Source organism: Arvicola amphibius, chromosome 1, assembly GCF_903992535.2.
Source record: "Arvicola amphibius chromosome 1, mArvAmp1.2, whole genome shotgun sequence".
NCBI lineage: Eukaryota > Metazoa > Chordata > Mammalia > Rodentia > Cricetidae > Arvicola > Arvicola amphibius.
The window spans coordinates 136,821,617-136,842,156 of record NC_052047.1 but is presented as its reverse complement, the minus strand read 5'-3'; the positions used below and the strand labels follow the sequence as shown (position 1 = coordinate 136,842,156).

The 20,540-nt window shown below is 46.1% G+C and overlaps 1 protein-coding gene across 2 annotated transcripts in view; it reads right to left on the bottom strand.

Annotated features, from left to right (window-relative positions):
• Positions 1-20,540, bottom strand: part of Dock1 (dedicator of cytokinesis 1) — a 504,121-nt gene that overhangs the window by 391,179 nt on the left and 92,402 nt on the right. For both annotated transcript variants that reach the window (XM_038330219.1, XM_038330227.1), the window contains exons 14-21: positions 18,365-18,489; positions 17,024-17,122; positions 16,071-16,143; positions 11,353-11,456; positions 10,453-10,636; positions 5,563-5,660; positions 731-820; positions 311-411 (exon numbers count right to left, since the gene is read on the bottom strand). In XM_038330219.1, the coding sequence (XP_038186147.1) occupies positions 311-411; positions 731-820; positions 5,563-5,660; positions 10,453-10,636; positions 11,353-11,456; positions 16,071-16,143; positions 17,024-17,122; positions 18,365-18,489 (874 nt within the window). The remainder of the gene's footprint in view (positions 1-310; positions 412-730; positions 821-5,562; positions 5,661-10,452; positions 10,637-11,352; positions 11,457-16,070; positions 16,144-17,023; positions 17,123-18,364; positions 18,490-20,540) is intronic.

Genomic DNA, 20,540 nt, shown 5'->3' with positions numbered 1-20,540 from the left:
GCTTGTTGGGGAGCTGCAGCCGACAGGGAGCACACGTCCATAGATCAGCTTCATCGAACATAAACACAAATTTTCCAAGATAAATGGAAGGTAGGGAGGAGAATGAAGATTCATTCCAGAACATGAGGCTTATTTATCACAGATCTCTTCCAACAAGATTTTCAGGTCTGTTAAGAAACAAACAATGCTACCAAGTACGCCAGAGCTTTGAGTCGAGAAATGTAGCTATAGGCCACAGTCCCAGGGGAAAATGACCGCGGACATCAGAGAAGCCAGCACTGGTTTTCAAACGACGCAGGAGAGAACTCACGTGTAGGCCAAGGTTGCGCTGAAGTGTTTCTTAATGTATGTCTCCAAAACGGGATTAAAATGCTGAAATTTCCTATCCGCGATCAGTCCAATGATAAAGACCTGTCAATGTAACCAAAACAGTCTCAGGGGTGGCACAAGGAAAACCATTCTGGACTCTTCCTCTTGAGGAAATAAGCTGGGAAGGTCCCTGCAACTGAGGCCATCCCTGGGTTTGGATCCCCCTACCTCTCACAGGGGTATTAACATAACTATAGCTTCACAGTCAAAGCGCCTTTGCACTCCTCTGGGGTTCCTCTTTGATTGACTCCACAACTTTCAAGGCTTTCAAGGTGACTGAGATGGGTCCCTTCCCCCTTCAAAGGCTGTAGCATGAAAGAACACCTCACCCTCTGAGCAGATGAAAGGGAGGCCCCCTTACCAGAGCATCAAACACCAAGGTATCAAACGTTTCGCTCTCGGAGTTCTCCATCATGATGTTGAACAGGGCATCCAGGGTGTCCTGCAGGAACTGTAAAGACACAAGAGGTCAGTGAACAGTCCCTGCATCCTTCTGTCCCCGGCCTAGGACAACCATGGGCTACTGGCCATTTAGCTACCTTTATCTGGCCATTTATCTACCTTTCCCCAGCCCTGGATATACAACTTTAACTGATAGCCAGGGAAGGTGGTACACACCTGTTATCCCAACACTAGGGCAGGAAGATTAGGAGTCCTGGGTCCACCTGAGCTAGAGTGAGATCCTGTCTCAATCAATAAATGTATGAATTAAGTAGTTAAACTATTAATTTCCAAGATTTTACTAAGGTGACCTGTGAACGAGGCAAAATTTCACATGATTGGACCGCAGACAAAAGAAGGTTATCCTGGGCCAAGCGGAGAAAGACCAGAGCTGGGAGATGCCCTATGTCACCTGAATCTACCCATAGACCCTTCTCAACCCTCCTTTTTCGTATTTTCATAAGGACATAAAAGATTCGTCTATACAAACCAAGTGTAAGAGGCCATGAGTGACAAGAAGAAGCCATAGCGCTTCAGGTTTCAGCTCAGAAAGGCAAAGACCTTGTACCAACCAAGCCATCAAGAAGAAAATAGGAGAGTATTTCTGCAGCCAAGGAACGCTACAGTGTGCTGGGAAGTATTTATGCTGTATCAGGAATCAATATACTGTTTCTACAGTCTACTGAAACTCAAAGAAGCATGGCCATATAGGAAAGCAAAGCAGCATTCATTTAATTAAGAAAAAAGTTAGACTTCAAAGGTATGTTACCCTAGAAGCCATCAAATCCCACACTCTAAAGAAGGTTGAAAATGGACTAGACTAGATTATACTGAGGTGGTGCGATCTCTGGTGGCAGAGATGCCCAAGAATAAGTGGAACGACATATGATACCCCATTGGCCATAAAAGGAACAAAGTATAGATGCTTCATCACTAGCCAATGGGAACACCTAAACTGAAACCATACAAACTCCAACGTCACAACCACTATAGAGGCTACCACCAACATGGCGGACAACAGTCCAGTGTGGGAGAGGATGCAGAGAAATGGGAGCCTATTGTACATTCATTGCTGGGATAAATATAAAGTAGCACAGGGACTTTGGAGAGCAGTTTGTCAATTCCTCAAAAACTTAAATACACAGCAACCTATAACTGAACAATAGCATTCCTAGGTACGCATCCCAACCAGAGGAAAACATAATGCTCACACAAAACCTGCCCAAAAAGAGCTAAAGCAGCACTGTTGACAATTGAAAAAGATGAAAAAAAAATGTCCATCAACTGAAGAACAGGTGAACAACGTGTTTGTTTTCTATCTACCTCTATCTACCCTCCCAACGGACTGTCACTCAGCCACAAAGCTACAGCACAGACCCAATGACAGACAGGAGCTAGACTCGGAAGCCGCGCTGCACCATTCCTTTAGATCAAATGTCCAGAGGGGGCAAACACAGAAAAAGAAACAAGACTGTAGGTGGTAGAGACTATGGGAAGCGACTGTTGGTAGTGCTGAATTTCCTTTGTCGGTAAAGAAGGCAGTACTTCTTAGATAGTATTGGGGATTACACAGGAAAGCTATTGAAATGAGCAGAGTAACGGGGAACAATGTATGGTATATAAGTGGGATCTCAAAAACAAAACAGAAAGAAAGAAAGAAAGAAAGAAAGAAACAAACAAACAAACAAACAAACAAACAAACAAACGTGTTTTTAAGGAGGAAGTAGGTGAAGTGCCACACAAGTAGACTATCAAAGGGGCGGCTGCAACAGGTGTTGGGTTCCGCCTACACACAAGCACCCATAGGCTCTGGCAAGCAAGGCAGGGGATCTTAGATGTCACAGACTTTTGAGACTAAGGAACCTGTTCCTAAACTAGTGGCGTCTCCCACTGCCCACCTGTGCTTCATGCTTTAAAATTAGAAGAGCTAGCAGGAGAACTAGGGCTCAGAGAGACATGAGTCACCGTTGTATGCCGCTGGCTACCCCAGCTCTACTACACAGGGAAAAGGGTACACACAACTGGCAGAGGGTAAACTACCCTTTTCATCAAAAACTCCAGTCTGAACATGACAAGATCTTAATCAATCCTGATTGTTTGGGTCTGTACAACCTTGTTACTTTCCCCATCCTTTTCAGACTGTAAGTCTTTGCAAAGGTCAAAGCTTCATGTCATCTGCTAACAGCCCAATGTCCCTGAAAACAGGCTCCCTGGGTACCAAGCTCATCACCGTTTACACAAACCCCCTGCAATAGATCTACCAATGGCACTAAGATGAATGACATGACCCAGAGTCAGAACTGGAGAGAGCAGTCTCCTTCTTTGGGCACAGCACCTGGTAGTCAGGGGCAAATATCTGGAAAGGGTCCTCACCTAAAGCTAAAGGCCTGCTGCTCAGATACCTCCTCACCCCTCATTCCAAATACCCAATGATGAATCAAAAAGCCGCCTTCATTCTCCACTTCCATAGGAATCCACTTCTCTCGCTAAACATACAAATTCCTTTCTCAATCCATCAAACACTGCTGTCCCTTCTCCACCAGTTATAAAAATACACAGGAGAGTCATGGAATAAATAGAATATACCCCACCATCTATCAGTGTCTCTAAATAAAGAAGAAAGAGCCCTGTAAAACCAGATCCCTCAAGTACTGCTGACCAACAATGCTGCATGACTCAGGCAAGTCGGTTTACCTTTCCAGGAGCAGCATGGGTGAAGTATGGTGGCAGAGGGGAAGGAACAAGTCAAGCACACCCGGTAAGGCTAGGTGAGGTTACCCCAGGCCAGCCACGAGAACCAGTGAATACTAGAAGGACCACTAGATTAATCCGAAGAAGGCAGAGATAGGGAAATCACTTCCATGGGTGAATATTCAGATATAAGAGTACATTAGCTAAGGGGAATAAAGAAGAAGACAAAATTATTCTAGATTGTTTTTTCCTGGTGTGACACCAAATCAACAGAAGTACATTGAACTTGTGACACAAGGACTTCAAAATGAAAGACAAAATCTCATTAAATGCATGTCTTTCAAGGTACATTCGTTTATCCGCCCAGTTTCCATCTGAACTGTGGATTTAGAACCCAAGGAAGTATAAAATGCAATTAACGCTGTCCAAGCCATTGGTACAAGAACAGGACTGAAGAGATGATTAAAATTTTAAGATTAGCGAGGGTGTGTTGGAGCGGTTACACAACAGACGCGGGAAAGTAGTGCAACCAAATTAATTCACGCTGAAGTTAAGCACATTGCCGGTTAATTAAGGCCATTTTAAGTAATTAATTTTCCAGAGATAAGGCAGTCCCCTACTGCATACTCCTCTCACAGAGGGTGAAGAACTGAAGAGGCCAAACCAAGCAGTAGAGAAATGACTGATGAAATATCACAGGCCACTGGCCAGCTTAGCATCCTCTTGGTCCTGAGGGATCACCCTGACAACGATAACATATTTGGGCAAAGGGATGGCATCCAAGAACCTTATATGGAACATGGGAGAAGAAGCCAAGATAGGGAAGAAGTCCGAAGCACAAACTATTAGGTAATAAGAGGGACAAGAACTTGGTGCTTAAGGAAACTCAGATCACTGCTGTGACACAGGCTCCAGGTCAGGACACTGAGTAGGGAGGGCTGAATAACTAACTGTACCTGCACAGTGCAGAGAGTCTCTGTGGAGCGCTCAGCTACAAATCACACAGCACATGCCCTCACCAAGGCCCGAGGACCATGGGCATGAGTGGCCAGAAAGACATTAAGAGTCTGAGGTCAGAAAATTCCAGGGTGAAACAGTGTCTTCTGGATGGGATGGCTCGCGGCTCTCGTGAACATGCAGCAGCCGTGGGCGTCTGCACAAGGCCTGCTCAAGAGGAAGCCAGATGAGCCCGTCCCACAAAATGAGGCGCTATGGATAGCTGACGGTTTCTCGGGGAGAGTTTGCTTTCTTTAAGGCCGTGGCTCCCAGTGGATTAACCAAGCTCCAATGGATGGTTCCCTGCCCAGGAGTTTGTACCCTTGAACTGAAATTTATGGGTTCTTAAAAAAAATTTTTTACTAAAAGGACATGAAGTTGGGAAGGAGAGTGGGGGGAGGGGCATTAGGAGGAAATGGAGAGGAGTTGAGGGGAGGAGGAAGGTGAATGTAATCAAAGTGCACTGCATAGAATTCTCAACTAATGAAATATTACAATAAACGCACTCAAAACAAAACTAATTCATACCTAACATTTCCCCAGAGTCAAAATGTGAGGCTTGAACATGAGCTCAACGCCACGCAGAAAGGAAATGACCACGTCAGACTCTTGGTGCCTGGGATATTTCTATCATGCCCAAAGCCACTCGCATTCTGAGTAACCTGAGTCAGTGAGAAGGATGGTGACAATGACCATGGTAAGAGTGAAAAGCCTGGCACACACAGGACATACCCCAGGGTTACAACCAGACTACCATGTCCCATGAGACCCCAAGAATCCAGAGAAGAAAGCAATGCTGTGACTGAAAGGGGCCACTGGGCACTGTCAGCACAGCACTGAGGACTCATCAGAAGAGGAAACGGCACCCAGGAGCAAGTGGATCCAAAGCCCACACCTTCCAAGTTAAGCCAGATAAGCCCTTCCAACAGGTACCCAGAAGTACTGCACACATATCCTTAAGTCACTGCTGAGAGATTATATCTAGGATCTTGGCCTCCTCTGGGATCAGTGTGTGAGAACAGACATGAGACACGAGACCAAGCCTCCCTCCACAGCCCATGTTACCTTCACCACCTCACCACCTTCCACCTTCATCAACTGCCTCAAGTTCTGCTGCAGAAGGTTGGTGTTGGATCTCCACTTCAGCAGCCCCAGGAGGTCCACTGCAAACAGAATGCAAGAATCAGCTCCCCGTTCCCAGGAGAATTTTGTCTCAAATTCATGCAGCATGTGAGGTTCTCGGCGAACACTTCTCAAAAGAAAACGCAACTCAATTTGAGAAGGTTCGCCTGCTAAATATTTCATTACTGAGTGCCAACATACTTAACACCAGTGCAGCTGAATTCATTATTTCCAGCCACATTTACCATGAAATGATTTTCATGTAGGAGCTTTCAAAATGCATTTGGGAACCAAAACAGGGTGGTGTTTTCCACCTATTGGAGACAGCTACCAACTAGCGTAACATTTGAAAGAGGCTGCCCACCCAGACAGAGCTGGCAAGACCCCGTCCCCCAAGTGGCTTTTCCTGCTCAAGAACAAATATCTATGTTTTTAAAAATAAAACAAAACAAAGCTAAGTCCTGAAACAGAAAGTTGAGCAATGTGTTGAGCCCCAGACTATGAGAAATCGTGAGTTCTTGAGCAGCCGCCTGCTGCCCTCCGAGCTGTTTGTGAGCTTTAGTAGAAAAGGCCAGAGTCGAATATGCTAGACTTCAAAGATCAGAAGGAAGGGGATACAGCTTTATTACATGCACATGCTTGTGAGGAGGTGGGGGAGTGAACGGATGTGTCCACAAGTGTCCATGCAGAGGACCAAGGTAAACCTCAGGTATTTATTCCTCCTGAGCCATTCTGCATGCTGCCTTTTAAGACAGGATCCCCTATTGAATCTGAAGTTTAACTCAACTCAATGAGCTGGACAATGAGCTCCAGGAATCCACCTGTCTCCACCCTCCCACCCACCCCAAATGCTAGGGTTACAATCACATTACTTCTGCCTTTCTGTGGGTACAGCAGGGATTCTAGAGGCAGAGACATTTTCCCAGGCCTTGTTTTGTTTTGTCTATAACGCTTGAAGGATTTTGCTTGAGATATTAAGATGCTTTCTAAGGTAGGGAGACAGAACTGAAGCCCTGTCTAGGAAAGCATGCAATGCCTGCACCCATTCACTTGCAGTTCTGCCACCATGCCATGACTTGAAAAATGCAACTAGCAAACTGCATCTAATCTACTGTTCATGGGTCTAAGGAACATAAGCTACCAAAGAGATTGCAGGCATCAAAATAACTAAATAAACATATAAATAAAGTCAAGGCTCACGCTAACACAGGAAGCAAGCATGTAATTTTGGATCGAGGTAAGAATTCGGTAAGCAGACACGCATTCTAATTTCAGAATCAAACCATCTACCCCAGAGATTTTTTTTTTCATGTATTTCACATCACCTCAGGCATCACTGACGACTCAGAGAGTAACACAGAGGGGGGCGGCGCACAGCACCCACATACACTGTGGGTTATGTAAAGCCAGCTGAGTCACACAGTAACTAACAGAACACCGGGCAGGGAGTTTCCCTTGTTTTCTTCTTCTCTGAAGCAGCGGGTACAATGCTGCATAATTTGCAGCTCAGCTAAAAGAATTCAATGATACAACATGCAGGCAAGCTTATCACAACACCCAACACAAAATGCAACCAGCAGCAGTCCTTCAAATATGAAAGGAGCGAGAAATGTGGGACGGAAGCCGACGTGTTGTGATTTCTATCTGAAAGCCAAGGAACGAGAAAGGATACATCCTGTTCTGACACACTCCCGGTCCCAGGGTTAGGGAATATTTCCATCTTGCAGGCAATGAAGTTTCTCTAATGAAGACCAATGTATCATCTGAACACCACTCATGGCAAGTTTGGTATCACATGTGATGTGGCCGGGCTGAGCCCGACCTCTATATTGCAACTTTCGATTTTTATTTATTTACTTCTTCTTGGGTGTTGTGTTTTTGTTTTGTTTTGCTGTTTTTGTTTGTTTGTTTATTACGTTTTGAGATAGGGCTCACTAGACAGGTCATTATAACACATGCACTGCCACTCTGGAATATGGGTACAACAGATATGAGAAAAAAGTTCAAATGTGTAAATTAATAGATCACCCCATTGGGGTGAAAACAGCTTGGCCCAACCCCACAGAGCCACCAGTCAAGAAAAGGCCTCCTCGCTCCAGCCCCTGTTCCCAGGGACTCAACACAGTTGGATCCATAATTACTCTTTGTTTCATGACTCCTTTCCCTCTCATTACACAGTAAGCTAATTGAGTAAGGAATCACATCTCACAGCTCTTTCCTATCCCCCATGGCAGCATGCACAGTGCTGAGGACAGAGATCTTTAATACAAATCTTGATGAATAATTCAGCCCCCTGCTTTTTTCCCTAAGTAGTGGAACTTTGCAGGCACAAATTATGGTTGCAGGAAAATGATTCCCTCAGAGGAGAAGCTGGGACTCCACACTCAGATGCCAACTGGGGCACCCCCAACTTATATACTCCTGGCATGGCACAATCCCAAAAAGGGGTATCAGTGCTGGCATGAAATGAAAGCCAGATTCCTCCTTCTGTTCAGTGAGCAGCATCACTTTGGAATTTCCTTGTTGCTTGGCAACAGCTGCTGCTGAGACCAGGGCTCTCTCTCCCTGGGTATCAGAGAGGGAATCACCCTGCAGATGGCGAGATTCAAGGAGCTAGAAGGTGAAAGGAGGAATCCACACATCACCCTAGGAGATTTCCTCCCCTCCCACCCTCCCACTCTCTCTGAAAGGGATGTGTGGTTTAAAAAAGATGCTGTGGATGAGATTTGTTATGAAAGGAAATTATGATCAAATTTCAAATAACATCTAGCAATCAATGCATCTGGAACATGACCCATATATAAGATGGTGGCTTCCTCCAAAGTGAAAAGTGACACACAGCAGGTCTCAGTACCTTCTAAAACATTGAAGCACCACAATGGACCAATGACCCAACTGGAGACACTACCACTACCCTTCATTAAATCAGGCAAGAACACTAGTTTGTTAAGCATACCCATAAAATTTCAGTCCTAGTACAAGAAGATTCTTTCCACAGCTCGGTCGCAAGCTGGAGCCCACACAGCTGACTCATGTCCCCGGGCACCAAACTCCAGCAAATCCTCCCCTCCCCCACTGCTTGCACAAATCTAGTCCCTCGGGGAAGGAGTTTCATTTGCTGGTGGGGATTACCACAGGGCAGTAAATTAAGACCCTTCAGAAATGATTCAACAAATCCATGATGACTTAGCAATCAGGAAGTATCCAGATGGCCCCAGGGTATCAGTATTCACAGAGACCCAAACAACCCAAAAGCGTCTGGAGAACTTACAGCCCCTCACTAATATTTTACACAGGAAGCCGATGGTGAGAAAACATCCCTGGGCAGGGCAGAGAAAGGTGGAAGCAGCAGGCTTTGGAAGACATCTGACCCAGGGCTGGCATGCCTAAGCCCTCAGGACACCAACATTTCTCCCCTCCAGAGCCCCATCTTCCAAAGGACAGAGTTAGCTCTCTGCTAGGTTTATCCTGCCAGAGCCCAAAAGATGCTTATCCCTCAGCAAATCTCAAACCCCAGCCATGACTGACAGACAACACAGAGATGTGATTCCTGATAAATGGCAGACATTAATAATCACAATTCACATCAGGCAGTTAAGAGGGGAAAAAAATTGGATTTTCAAGCTCCATTTCAAAAGAGCATAAAGTCTCTGCACAGCTATGATACGGCCACATTAGGAGGATGCGGTTTTTAAATGAAGGATTTGTGCAGAGAGCCTCTGCCTCCTCCAGACAGAGTCACAGCAACAGCACTTGGTGTGCTCTGAATAAGAAGTGTCTCCACCGGACTGCCGTGTTTCTGGGAAGGCTGCAAGCGGTGGGAAAGGAAGCCGCTGATGAGTGACCTGCCACATTAGGCTGAGCTGAGTGTACATGAATCAGCAAAGAGGCCTTATCTCACACCACAAGGGGCCTAGAAAATGCCGGGCAGACCAACTTCTCCAAAGAAAGATAACCAGGGATTATCTCAAAGAGAAGTTAATATGGGGGAAGACAACAAGAAGAAAGGTACCTCAAAACGGATGATCTACATACAGGTCAGAAAGTTCTGGAAGCAGGCAGTATTCACAGGGGTTCAGAGGACCTTTATTCAAAGTCATTTGCAGGGTTCAAATCCATTCTCAGATCTGATTTCAAATCTTACATACATTCCCCATTGTCTTGCTTCTTTCTTTTGTCTGGAAAGTATCTCAAAAGGAAGTCCAGGGCTGGCAAGATGGCTGAGGGGTAACAGAGCTTGCCAACAAGCCTGATGAAACTAAGTTCAATGCCAGGCGGTAGTGGTGCACACCTTTAATCCCAGTACTTGGGAGGCAGAGGCAGGTGGATCTCTGTGAGTTTGAGGCCAGTCTGGTCTACAAGAACTAGTCCCAGGTCAGTTAGGGCTATTACACAGAGAAACCATGTCTCAAAAAAAAAAAAAACAAAAACAAAAACAAAAACAAAACAAAACAAAACAAAGCAAAAAAACCAACCCAGAAACTAAGTTCAATCCCCAATCCCCAGATCCACAGAGGAAGGAGAGAACCAATTCCTGCAACTTGCCCTCTGAGTGCCCCCCTCAAAACACACACCTCAAATAAATACATGTTTAAAAATGAAAATAAGTCTTCTCATTGTTTGATCTCCCTGCAGAGTTAATCCTTAGATGAAAATAGAAGCGTGAATCTTAAACTACGAGGGATGCCACCTCCTCTGCCTGAGTACATCGACATCTATGTGGGTCCTTAGCAAAGGACAGAGTGAATGACGTCCACGCACCCACAGCAAACTCCTCTACTCGACAAGTAGTCACAAAGGATGTGTTTGAGAGGGAGAGATTCTAGAACTCACCATTCTGGGTCAGTTTGGTGGAGCACACCAGCGTGGAGATCTGGAAAGAGTCCTTGCTGATGGTACAACTCCCCAGACTCTGCATGCCCTTGCCTGTGGCCGAGTGACCCTTTTCTTCCAACTCTGCCTTGGTAGAAGGGAGACTCAAGTATGTGGCTGCATCTTCCAGCTTCTTGGCTTCGGCCTGTGGGTTTGATCAGACAGTATGTCAATCAACATTCATCGAGGTCACCATGTAGGTTTTGCATGCTTTCTTATGCTGACTCCTTTCTACCCTCACACCCCCTTCTATGCTGTACTCAACAATGTACTTTAACGATGCTCCCTCTTCCTGTGCATTAATTCACATCCCAAGCCTTGTACATAGCACCAAATGTGTTATTGCCTGTCATCGTCTCTCGTTAGGAACAGCAAAAGGGCTGGTCATCATAACTGCTCGTTTACATAATTAAATGTAGCTCGATGCTAGAGAGCAGCTCTCTCCTTGGGGTGGGAAATGTCAGCTGTGATGTTCATCTTGATCACAGGCTTGATTGGAGTAAGAAGTTAATGGAGTTTGGGGAAGCACACCTCTAAGTGTTTCTATGACTGAGAATTAAATATGAGGGAAAAGTTACCTCCTGAAACCATCCAGAGATTAGGGACCGTCATGAAATAAGAGAAAGTTTACCACGGTATTCCCTCACTCTGCTTCCTGGCCGCCGAGCTGTGAGCTGCCCCATCACATCCATGAAGGACCAAAAGCACCGGAAGCTGTACCAGAATCACCCCGCTTCCCATTAGCTGTTTTCCTCAGGTGTTTAGGCACAGCCTGGGAAAGGAGCAGCTCAGCTCAGGGGAGGAGGTTGCAAAGGACTGATCACAAAAGTGTCACCAGTATCCCAGTAACAATGTGCGCACCTTGTAGACAATAAGGTCGTGCTCCCCATCTCTCAGGGTGGTCCCATCGTATCTCATCAGCTTCACAAAGGCCAGTGCAAAGATTTTCTCAGATTTATCCTTAGCTGCAAAGAAAACCAAATCATCACCCTCAGCTATACTGAGGACAAAGTGACATTAGCACCGTCTACCAAGATCACCTTTATGAAAGCCGAACCACACTGGTGAAGCCAATAGAAGACGTAGAGAAATGGACCACAGTCAAGACTAGGAAGACTGCATTACAGAAGGATCAGCTGTCCACAAACCAGTTCGAATGCTCAACAATTCAAAGGCTCAGGGAAGAAGAGATTGTGGCCTGTGAGAACTGACCCCAGAATAAAGAACATGAGGGTTTTGAGAAGAACGTGGGGGAAGGTTCTCATGATGCTACAATTCCAGGGGAGTAAGGAACAACAAAAGCAAACGTGGTGTGGTTTGAACAGGAATAAAGAGAGACCATGGTGTGAACAGGGGTAGAAACCTAAGACACGGCAAAGGACCAGTGCAGGGAAAGAAAACTGCTCAGCAATGCAGAAAACAACGGAGTCTAAAGAACACCACTTACCACTGGGGGCCTGAAGATCTGACTGGAAAATGCTAGAGTTTTTAGTAAGAAAGTGCAACAGTCAAACATGCATGCCCTCCCTCCATTTATTCAAGTGTCTCCACAGCATCTAAAAGAATCAGTTGCCTGCTCATACATGGTCTCTGCATCTGATGGACTTTTCTTCATGGTTCTCAACATCACTGGTGGATAAGAATGTAGGGGAGGGGATTTGTTATGGTTATTGCTAGTGTCAATCTGCTGAGCCCTGGAATCTAAAGGTTTGCAAGCATGCATGTGTTTGTGTATGTGTATACATGTGTATGCATACATTATGTATATGTGAACATGTGTGTACGTTTATGTATGTCTATAGATGTATATGTCTGTATGTCCATGTGTGCATTGTGTGTATGTTTGTGTGTGTGTGTTACAAAGGTAGGTGTGTACATGTGTGTATACATATGTGTGTTTATATATTTATGTATTATGTATAGGTATGTATGTGTATGTGTATGTATATGTGTATATGTGTGAGTGTATCTATGTGCATATGTGAACATGTATATGTGTATCTATGCGTGTATGCATGTGTGCATAAGTATATGTGTGTGCATGTTTGTACATGAGTGCACATGTGAGAAGATACACATATATGGGTATATACGTATGAATGTATATACATCTGTGTGCATTGTTTTACTGCCATTTCCTAGTGTATAAAATAAAGCCTGACAAATAAGAGCTACTCAAAAAATACTAGCACTAGTTATGGAGATGACCGACTAACAGGAAAGATCTTTTAAGCAACAGAGAAAACAAAACCGGGAAGTGTGCACAGGAGTGAGTGAAGGAACAGAGCCCTGTGGCTGCATGGTTAGAACATGCGTCTCTGAGAAGGCAGATGGACCATATGACAGAAAGACAGGGAAGTAGCAATGGGGACCCCACGCTTCTGAGGACAGAAGGTCAATGTGGCTGGTGAGTGAGGCAGTGAGAGGCGCAGGACAGTGGGGATAGGTACCATAGGGACACAAACAGAGTCAGGACTGAAGAAATGAATTCCACAAGCTGCCATCCAAGGATGGCACACAGACACTGAGGTACTGAGCCAGAAAATGTGTCAAAAGTCTGTTTAGAAAGGAAGGGACAGAAGCAAGACATGGCAGGAGCACACATCCACCTTCCTCCAGTTAAGGTGCTCAATACATTCATCCCATGCCCTCAATGCCCAAGAAGGCATACCTTACTTATCCTGGTGGTCACACTACCTTCCTTATATGCCACAGGGGCTCAGTAAATGCTGGCTAATGAGTTGGTTAAAGGACAGTCAACCAACCGAAACAGAGAGGCACAGAAACAGAAGAGATGTGCTTACTCATCGACAACACAACTTTACAGAGGAGCAGCACGAACTCAGAGTCCCGTACTACTGCAGAAACCCACATGGTCTTGAAGAGTAGCCAAGGCTACCCTACCCAGACAAGGCCAATCCAGAATAAATCAGCTTCTGACTAGACCATGAAGACACATATGCAACACAGGAACCAATGTGTGGACATGGCCAAAAGCTGCCAGTGGGGAATGTTCTCACATGTCAGCACCAAGCTTTCTAGTTCAACCTAGATCATGGCAGGGGACACCCCCTCACTTCCTCCTCTCCATCCCCAGCTCTAAGGTGGAAAACAGCTACTAAGAGGCTAGTGGGCAGCCAAGGGGACAAGATGTATTGAATTCCTTCTTTCTCTGACCAAGGCTGTGTGTACTCAGGCTCAGCTGTAGCAGCCCTATGGCTGCCCTCAGTAGCTGGCAAACAAGATCTCATGACCACCACGTTTACAATGCTCAACATGTCTCCAGAACCCCACAAGCTGTGGCCTTAGAGACTTCATTAATTATGCAAATGTGTCTTGGCATGTCGGGTGATAGCATCTTGTCTATAATGAATACTTACTTAAAACTGATGAGAAAAACAAGGATTTTGAAAATTAGACTGCTAGAGATCATCCTCTGCCCTGGTATAACTCATTAATTAAGGGAAACGAGTTTATTAAGCAAGGGGCTCTGGAGTCATTCTGATACAGTCCTCTATGGAATCCAGAACTCTTCCCCACTGTGCTTCCTCCACGGAACCAGGAGGTCCCACAGCCCCTTACCAGCCTTGGAATAATATGTGTCCAAAAAGCCAAGCCTGGTCTACACATGGCCTTCCCAGCATTCCAAGAGTGCTGAAGTTCCTGCTGCCCGCTCAGCAAAGCTCTGGCCCACACCTGGATCTCACCTGGGCTGCTGAACCTGTGCAGGACACACCTGTGCCTAGGAAACCCCTTTCGCCAGTCCCCATCTGTCCATACCCTACTCCAGTCAGGTCACATTTTAGTCCTGGCCCCCATTCCTCAGGTGGTCCTGCACACTAACACCATGCTGCCACTTAGCCCATAGTCTGCAATACTATGGGATATAATAATATGGGAGCCTTTATCTCCTCGTTATACAGACAGGTGCTGACCAAAGACTAGGAAATGGAAGTGGCCTTAGTGTAGCACTAAGGTATGGGGTAGACCCAAAGCTCTTTTAGGGGTCACTAACTCAAAAGCCTCTACCCCGAATTTATGTGTGACATGGGAATTCTGGTCAGGAACACTGACTCTGAGGGCCTGAAGCACCACATCTCTAGCTGGCCTTCCGTTCGCCTGCTTTTCACATTTAAAGTGACCTCTGATGACCGGTCTGTTAACCCAACCCCTGACCTTTGCACACTGTTCAGACGGGATTGGGGGAGGTGCCTGCCATGCTCTCCTTCTGTCCCACAATGATGCATCACATTGGGTCCTGGCTGTTTTGGAGTCTTTGTTTAACCACCTCCTGGCCGTGCACACTCTAAGTATGCACCTTTATAGGCTGATGCTCACCTATGGCTCTCCAGATCTGCTAATTCCTACAAAGGACAGCAGCCCAGGCTTCTCAGTGGCCCTACCCAGAGGACCACACACCTCCCAACAATGAGCCTCAGCACAGTTTCAGCCCCCAGGTCTCTCTTCTGTAACCTCACTCTGCAATCACACATAGCTGACCACAGCCAGGTTCTGAGCTCCCGGAAACTGTCAGACTGGAGACAGAGGAGCACTTCAACACAGCAACAGGCACCTCTCAAGAGCCAACACTGTGCTGAAGACAGACTAAAGGATGACATTTCTGTCCTAAGCTAGTGTCAGGAGGCCAGAGTCCAGAACTAACGCCCCCCCCCCCCCGTGAGGCCCCCATGTGGTCTTCTGAGACACACTGTCACATAGCTCACCCTTCTCCTACCCAACTCAGTGTCACGCATTTCAGGCAATGGAGGATAGGAAGTATTTCTGCTGTTCTTCTGTGATAGCTTAGTGTTAGCATGGGGCTACATCTTTAGCAGGCTCTTCATTCAACCAATGTGATGTGGCCAGCCTCAGTAAGCAGTAAACAATTCTTTCAGAAGGGGGAAAGGGAAGATGTAAAAACAAGTTCCCTCCTCCAGGCTTGTATCAAGGTCAATGCTGCACCAATGTCTTGGAGAGCTCCAGAAATCAAGAAATACCAACAAAGACAAAGAGGGATCAAGTTCTCCATTCTGAGACAAACAGCACTAAGAGGCAATTTTCCACATGATCTGTTGTGATGCACTGACTTTTCTAATAGATTGGTATGGGGGTGAGTCAAAGAAGAAAGCAGGCTGGAAAGATGGCTCATAGTTAAGAGCTCCTGCCGAGGCCTGAGCTTGGTTCACAGAACCCACACAGGGCAGCTCACAACAGTGCACAGCTCCAGCTCAGAGTATCTGAAGTCCTTTCTGTCTCCAGTGGCACGGCACCCACATCCTCAAAGCCACACTCAGACACACACGTAGAAATACAGCTAAAACCTTTAAAAACACAGAAGAGAGGCATGAGAAAGAGGAGCAAGGAGCAGGTACACAGCCCATCACAGACGAAAACAGAAAAGGAACTCCCCTGAGATCCAGTCAGTATGGTTCTACAGGGGCCAGTTCAGGGGAAAGAAATGGCCAAGGAGCCATGACAAGTCTGTAAAGGAGAGCCGTGTCCCAAAGTCATCCAAAGCAGGTGCCGCCCGCTAAGCTTTCCCTTGAAAACAAACACTGATAAGGTGACCCATTACTCACAGTCCTGCGAGGATCTATGGCGGAAGGTAAATCGAAGGTGACTCCGGTTCACGTCCTCAATGGGGATGGCCACCTTGAAGAATCAAGAGGGGGCATGTGAGTGCCTTTCCCAACATCCTCTAGCAGGAAGTGCTTAATTCGGCCCAGTTACTAGCACTGGTAAACATTCTGGAACCGGAGCAATGAAAACACTATCTTAAATCCTCATACAATTTCCGCCAAAGGCAAAATGTCTTTTGAAAATTTAAACAAGATAATATTGTGAAGGACACCAAGCCGACTCTGCTAGACAGGCAGATATTTTTTGTCTTAACACTCAGATGCACACTGCTCAGATTCTATTTTTTGAAAGTCACTGTCTTCATTGTAGCTCCTACATAAAGGTGTCCACATGCCCTCTGCAGCTGCAGCAAGAACGCTTTCTTGTTACAATATGGCCAAAGAACAAGGCCTCGTGTGTGCTGCCTGTAAGCAGAGACTGCCCCTAATGTTCACGTCAACATAGTTCATGTCTATAGTCCAGAGCCCACCCCTTATTTTCTGTGACTCAGGTTCGTGGGGGCGGGGTGAAATACTACAGTGGGGTACCACGGCACTGTGAGCAGGCTGCATGATGACAGCATTCTGTCGATGCCAGAAGAAGCAGACTCACCTTTCAACGAAAACCCCCACACATGGCATCAACGCTTCTGCCCATTTGGTACAGAGGCAGCAGGCCATGCATACCGCAGAACCAAGGGGACAAAGACAATGGCTATTCTTAAGATGTGACAATTCATCTCCATCCAAGTCCTATTTTTACATTTGAAGATGAGGATAAATCTATTATAAGAACTATCAGGGAGGGTCCTTAACAACCTTGAACAACGTGGCTTTGTGTACCTGAGGGAGGATTTTACAATCACCCCCCCTTCCTGGGTGGGGGAGCTAAAATGACCATAGAAACACAATACCTTAAGGGTCTCAAACCAGCGAGGCTGCTTCACTTGGTAATAAATCACTGACTTGTACTCTGAGATCGCCTCATCACCGGCACCGGGGAAGATCACATGCTTTAGGAGAAGGCATAAAGAAAGAGTTCATGTTAGGGCTGCAGAGGTGGCTCAGTGGGTAAAGGCAGTTGCCTAAGAAACCTGAATTCAATCCCCAGGACCTACATGGAAGAAGGAGAGGACACATTCACACACATGCACACAAAATGAATGGATATGTTGTATATGCATACATTTAGTTTTAAAACACATACACTGAGGATTAAAAATGATGACGTAAGCTATCACAGTGTCTTACCTACATATTCCTGTTGCAGCCACCAAAGAAGGAGAGGAAGTAATCCAGGGTGGCAATAAACTATTGCGTTTAATATGCCTTCCCAGCAAGGAAGGGGCAGGTCTGCATGTGCTAGTGGCTAGTCTAAACCACAGTCTCAGACCCTGGAGGTACCACTTCTGTCCCCTTCTCAACTCACTCCAAATTACAGTATGAGAAAGAACACTTGCCTGATTTTACTCAGTGGTTCTAGAAGCAAAGGTTGTCTACTAAACAGGAATCGGCAAGACTCATCCCTCTAGCCATAAACATTGCTTAAGAAACTTCAACCAGATTCATACCACTAAAGCCTAAGGGATTAAGGCAGTATATCTCAAGGCTTCTAGAGATATGAATGGCACCAGCCAAGGCTAGACAGGGAGAAAAATTGTGAGCCCTGATGAGCATATCTGAACCGAGGCATAAGCCCAGCTACTGGCTGTCCAGTCCAATGGTACCTAAAGGGCACCTATTCTGCTCATCAGAGGGAAACACAGGCTCTGGGCCAGTCTGGTAGATTCTGCTGGCTGCTCTAGCCATGGGGACAAGGTAGTGGTCACCACGGTCATGTGAGTCATAGCTTGTTCAGACGATATTAAAAGTCTACCTCACTCTCTGACCCTGAAGCAAAAAGCATTATTTCTCAGATTCCATTTCCTCACCTCTTAAATACTGAAAGTAATGGTCTCTGACCTACCATTGTGGTTGCTAGGTATGTAGGATTATGCCAAGAAATAAGAACCCTTCATAAAACTGAGCAAGGAGTGTTGTCAAAATCAACAGGGGCGCCCTGAGACAGGCTGGTAGCCTGGATCGCCAGGATGTAAGGGCAGACGGGGAAAAAGGAGGCCAGCACCAACATACTTCCCAACAGATGAGCTAACACAGTCAATGCAGAACACGTCAGATCCTGCAGCAGAGCCAAGGCAGACACGTGCAAAGCTGCACTTGAACTCTACCGACGAGATTCAGCAGAAAAGAGATACCTCCAATCGCTTCCCGTCTTCATCGTAGACAGACACCGTCACCTCCACGTTCTTCGCTGTTGTTTTACTGCCTTTATCAAAATCCCCTTGAACCAACGTCACATAGATATCATTGCGGACATCGCCTGGGAGAGGAAATTATATCCTTAATAGCAATCCATCATTCACAGCGTGACCGTGAATTTGGCCTAATTGCCAGACGTGCTGTCTTAACGGAATATTATAAATACTGTATTAGATAGTTCAGAAATAGTTCCTACAAAATAGCCTGGTCTTCTAAGGCATGGCAAAACCAATTCAAATCAACTTCACTTCTGCACCTCTTCGAAGGGCCCAGCGTGGCTGCAATGCCACTGATGGAGCTGCAAGGACCCAACCCCTGTGTAGCATCCCATGATCAATAGAGAGCCTTATAAGCCTCGCATGGGCTATCCCTAACCAAATTCACGGGTGTCCTCAGGTGCCAGTTCGCACGTGCTAAAGAGAACTGTCAAGGCCTGCTTCCTTTGCTTTCTTTGAACTATTTTGGTTTCAAGGTCTTGAACTAAAAAGCCTACTGAAAATGAGAACCCTGAGCCACGTACAAGGGACAGGTCACAGAGAAGTTTCTGTAAGGTTCTTCTAGCAGTTGTCAGAACCCCAAGTAGGAAGAATAAAACAGAACTATATAGAGTTTGGGGGGAGGGGGGTGGGTTGATTTTAGGTTTTATTTTGTTTTGTTTATGATCTTTCTTGCAGCCCGGGAAGGCCTCCAGTTTACAGCCATCCTCCTGCCTCAGCCAAGTGCTAGGATCACAAGGGTGCACCCACCACATACAACCCCATACATTTTAGAATCAAACAGACCTTTAATTGTGATGAGGGCAGGCGAGAACAGAGGAAGTGAGACTTCGTTCTGTTGAAAATGAGTGAACTGAGCAAAGTGGCAAGTTTCCATAGAACCATGATGGAGAGAAGGGGTCACTGCTGATGACTGGTTCCCAGGCTGCCAGGCCCCGCCCATTACCAACCCTGCTCTGAACAGAATAGTATAGTGCAACAGCCCCCTGTGGTGGTTAGGGATGAAGCCTTCTTACAGGGAAAAAAAGCCTTTTCTTGCTTTCTTGTTTTTTTATTGTGCTTTTCTTTTTTTTAAAAAAAAAATTGCTCTATTTTGGCTTTTAATGTATCCAACTATTAAATTAAAGCTGCATTTAAAAGTCATTATTGTAATGGTCCCAGTGGGTTGCTCCCATAGTCATGGAGGCTGCTCAGGAGGGAAGCTGAGCTGCCATGGAGGATACTGCCCACGAGAGAGGTTAAAAAGACTGTAGCATGAAGTTGGGGGTAAGGGTGGGAGTGGTGGTACAGGAAGCAAAATGCACCCCCCCCGAACTTGCACCACTATCAGCTGTAGGACCTCAGTTAAGCCCCTCCGCCTCCCGGGCTAACTCACCACTTAACAGCCTTATTGGTTTGCCACACATCCATTGTATGTTTCTTGGCCTGAAAATTCTACCCAAACACAGAAACCATAATCTTTCTGTGTGTGCTTTGTATACACAGCTGTATGTGCAGTTGTGTGCACATGCAAAGGAAGGTCAGAGGACAACCTCAGCGATTGTTCTTAAGGCACACTTACCTTGTGTTGCAGGACAGATTCTCCCCAATCAACTAGGCTGGCTGGCCAGTAGGTCCCAGGGATCTACTGCATCTCTCCAGTCCACTGAGAGGCAAGCACATGCCACCATGCCCGGCATGATTTAAGTGGCTTCTGGGACTCTAAAACTCAGGTCCTTGCAAGCAGTTTTACCGATTCAGCCATCGTCCTAGCACCCAAAGCCATAATCTTTTATCTGAGAGCTATAGAAGCTTCCTAAAAACCTCGGCAGGCAGCAAAGTAACACAGGCTACAAGGCCTCAAGGGAATAAAGCCTCACAGCCTCATGCCCACATTTGCTTCTGATTCGTCACAGAAAAGAGGACACCATTTGCCATGGAGAAACCCCACTGAAGGGGCACCACATAGATGTACAGCAAAGACTGGGCTCAGTAGAATAGGAAGTTAGTTCTTCAAAGATTTGATTGGGTGCTACCATCTTCCCAGTTCTGTGGATAACTCAGCTTCTTCCCCTGTCAGGGTAGCATGGATCATGAGCATGCAGAAGGGGTCAGCAAGACTGTGGTAGCACAAGCT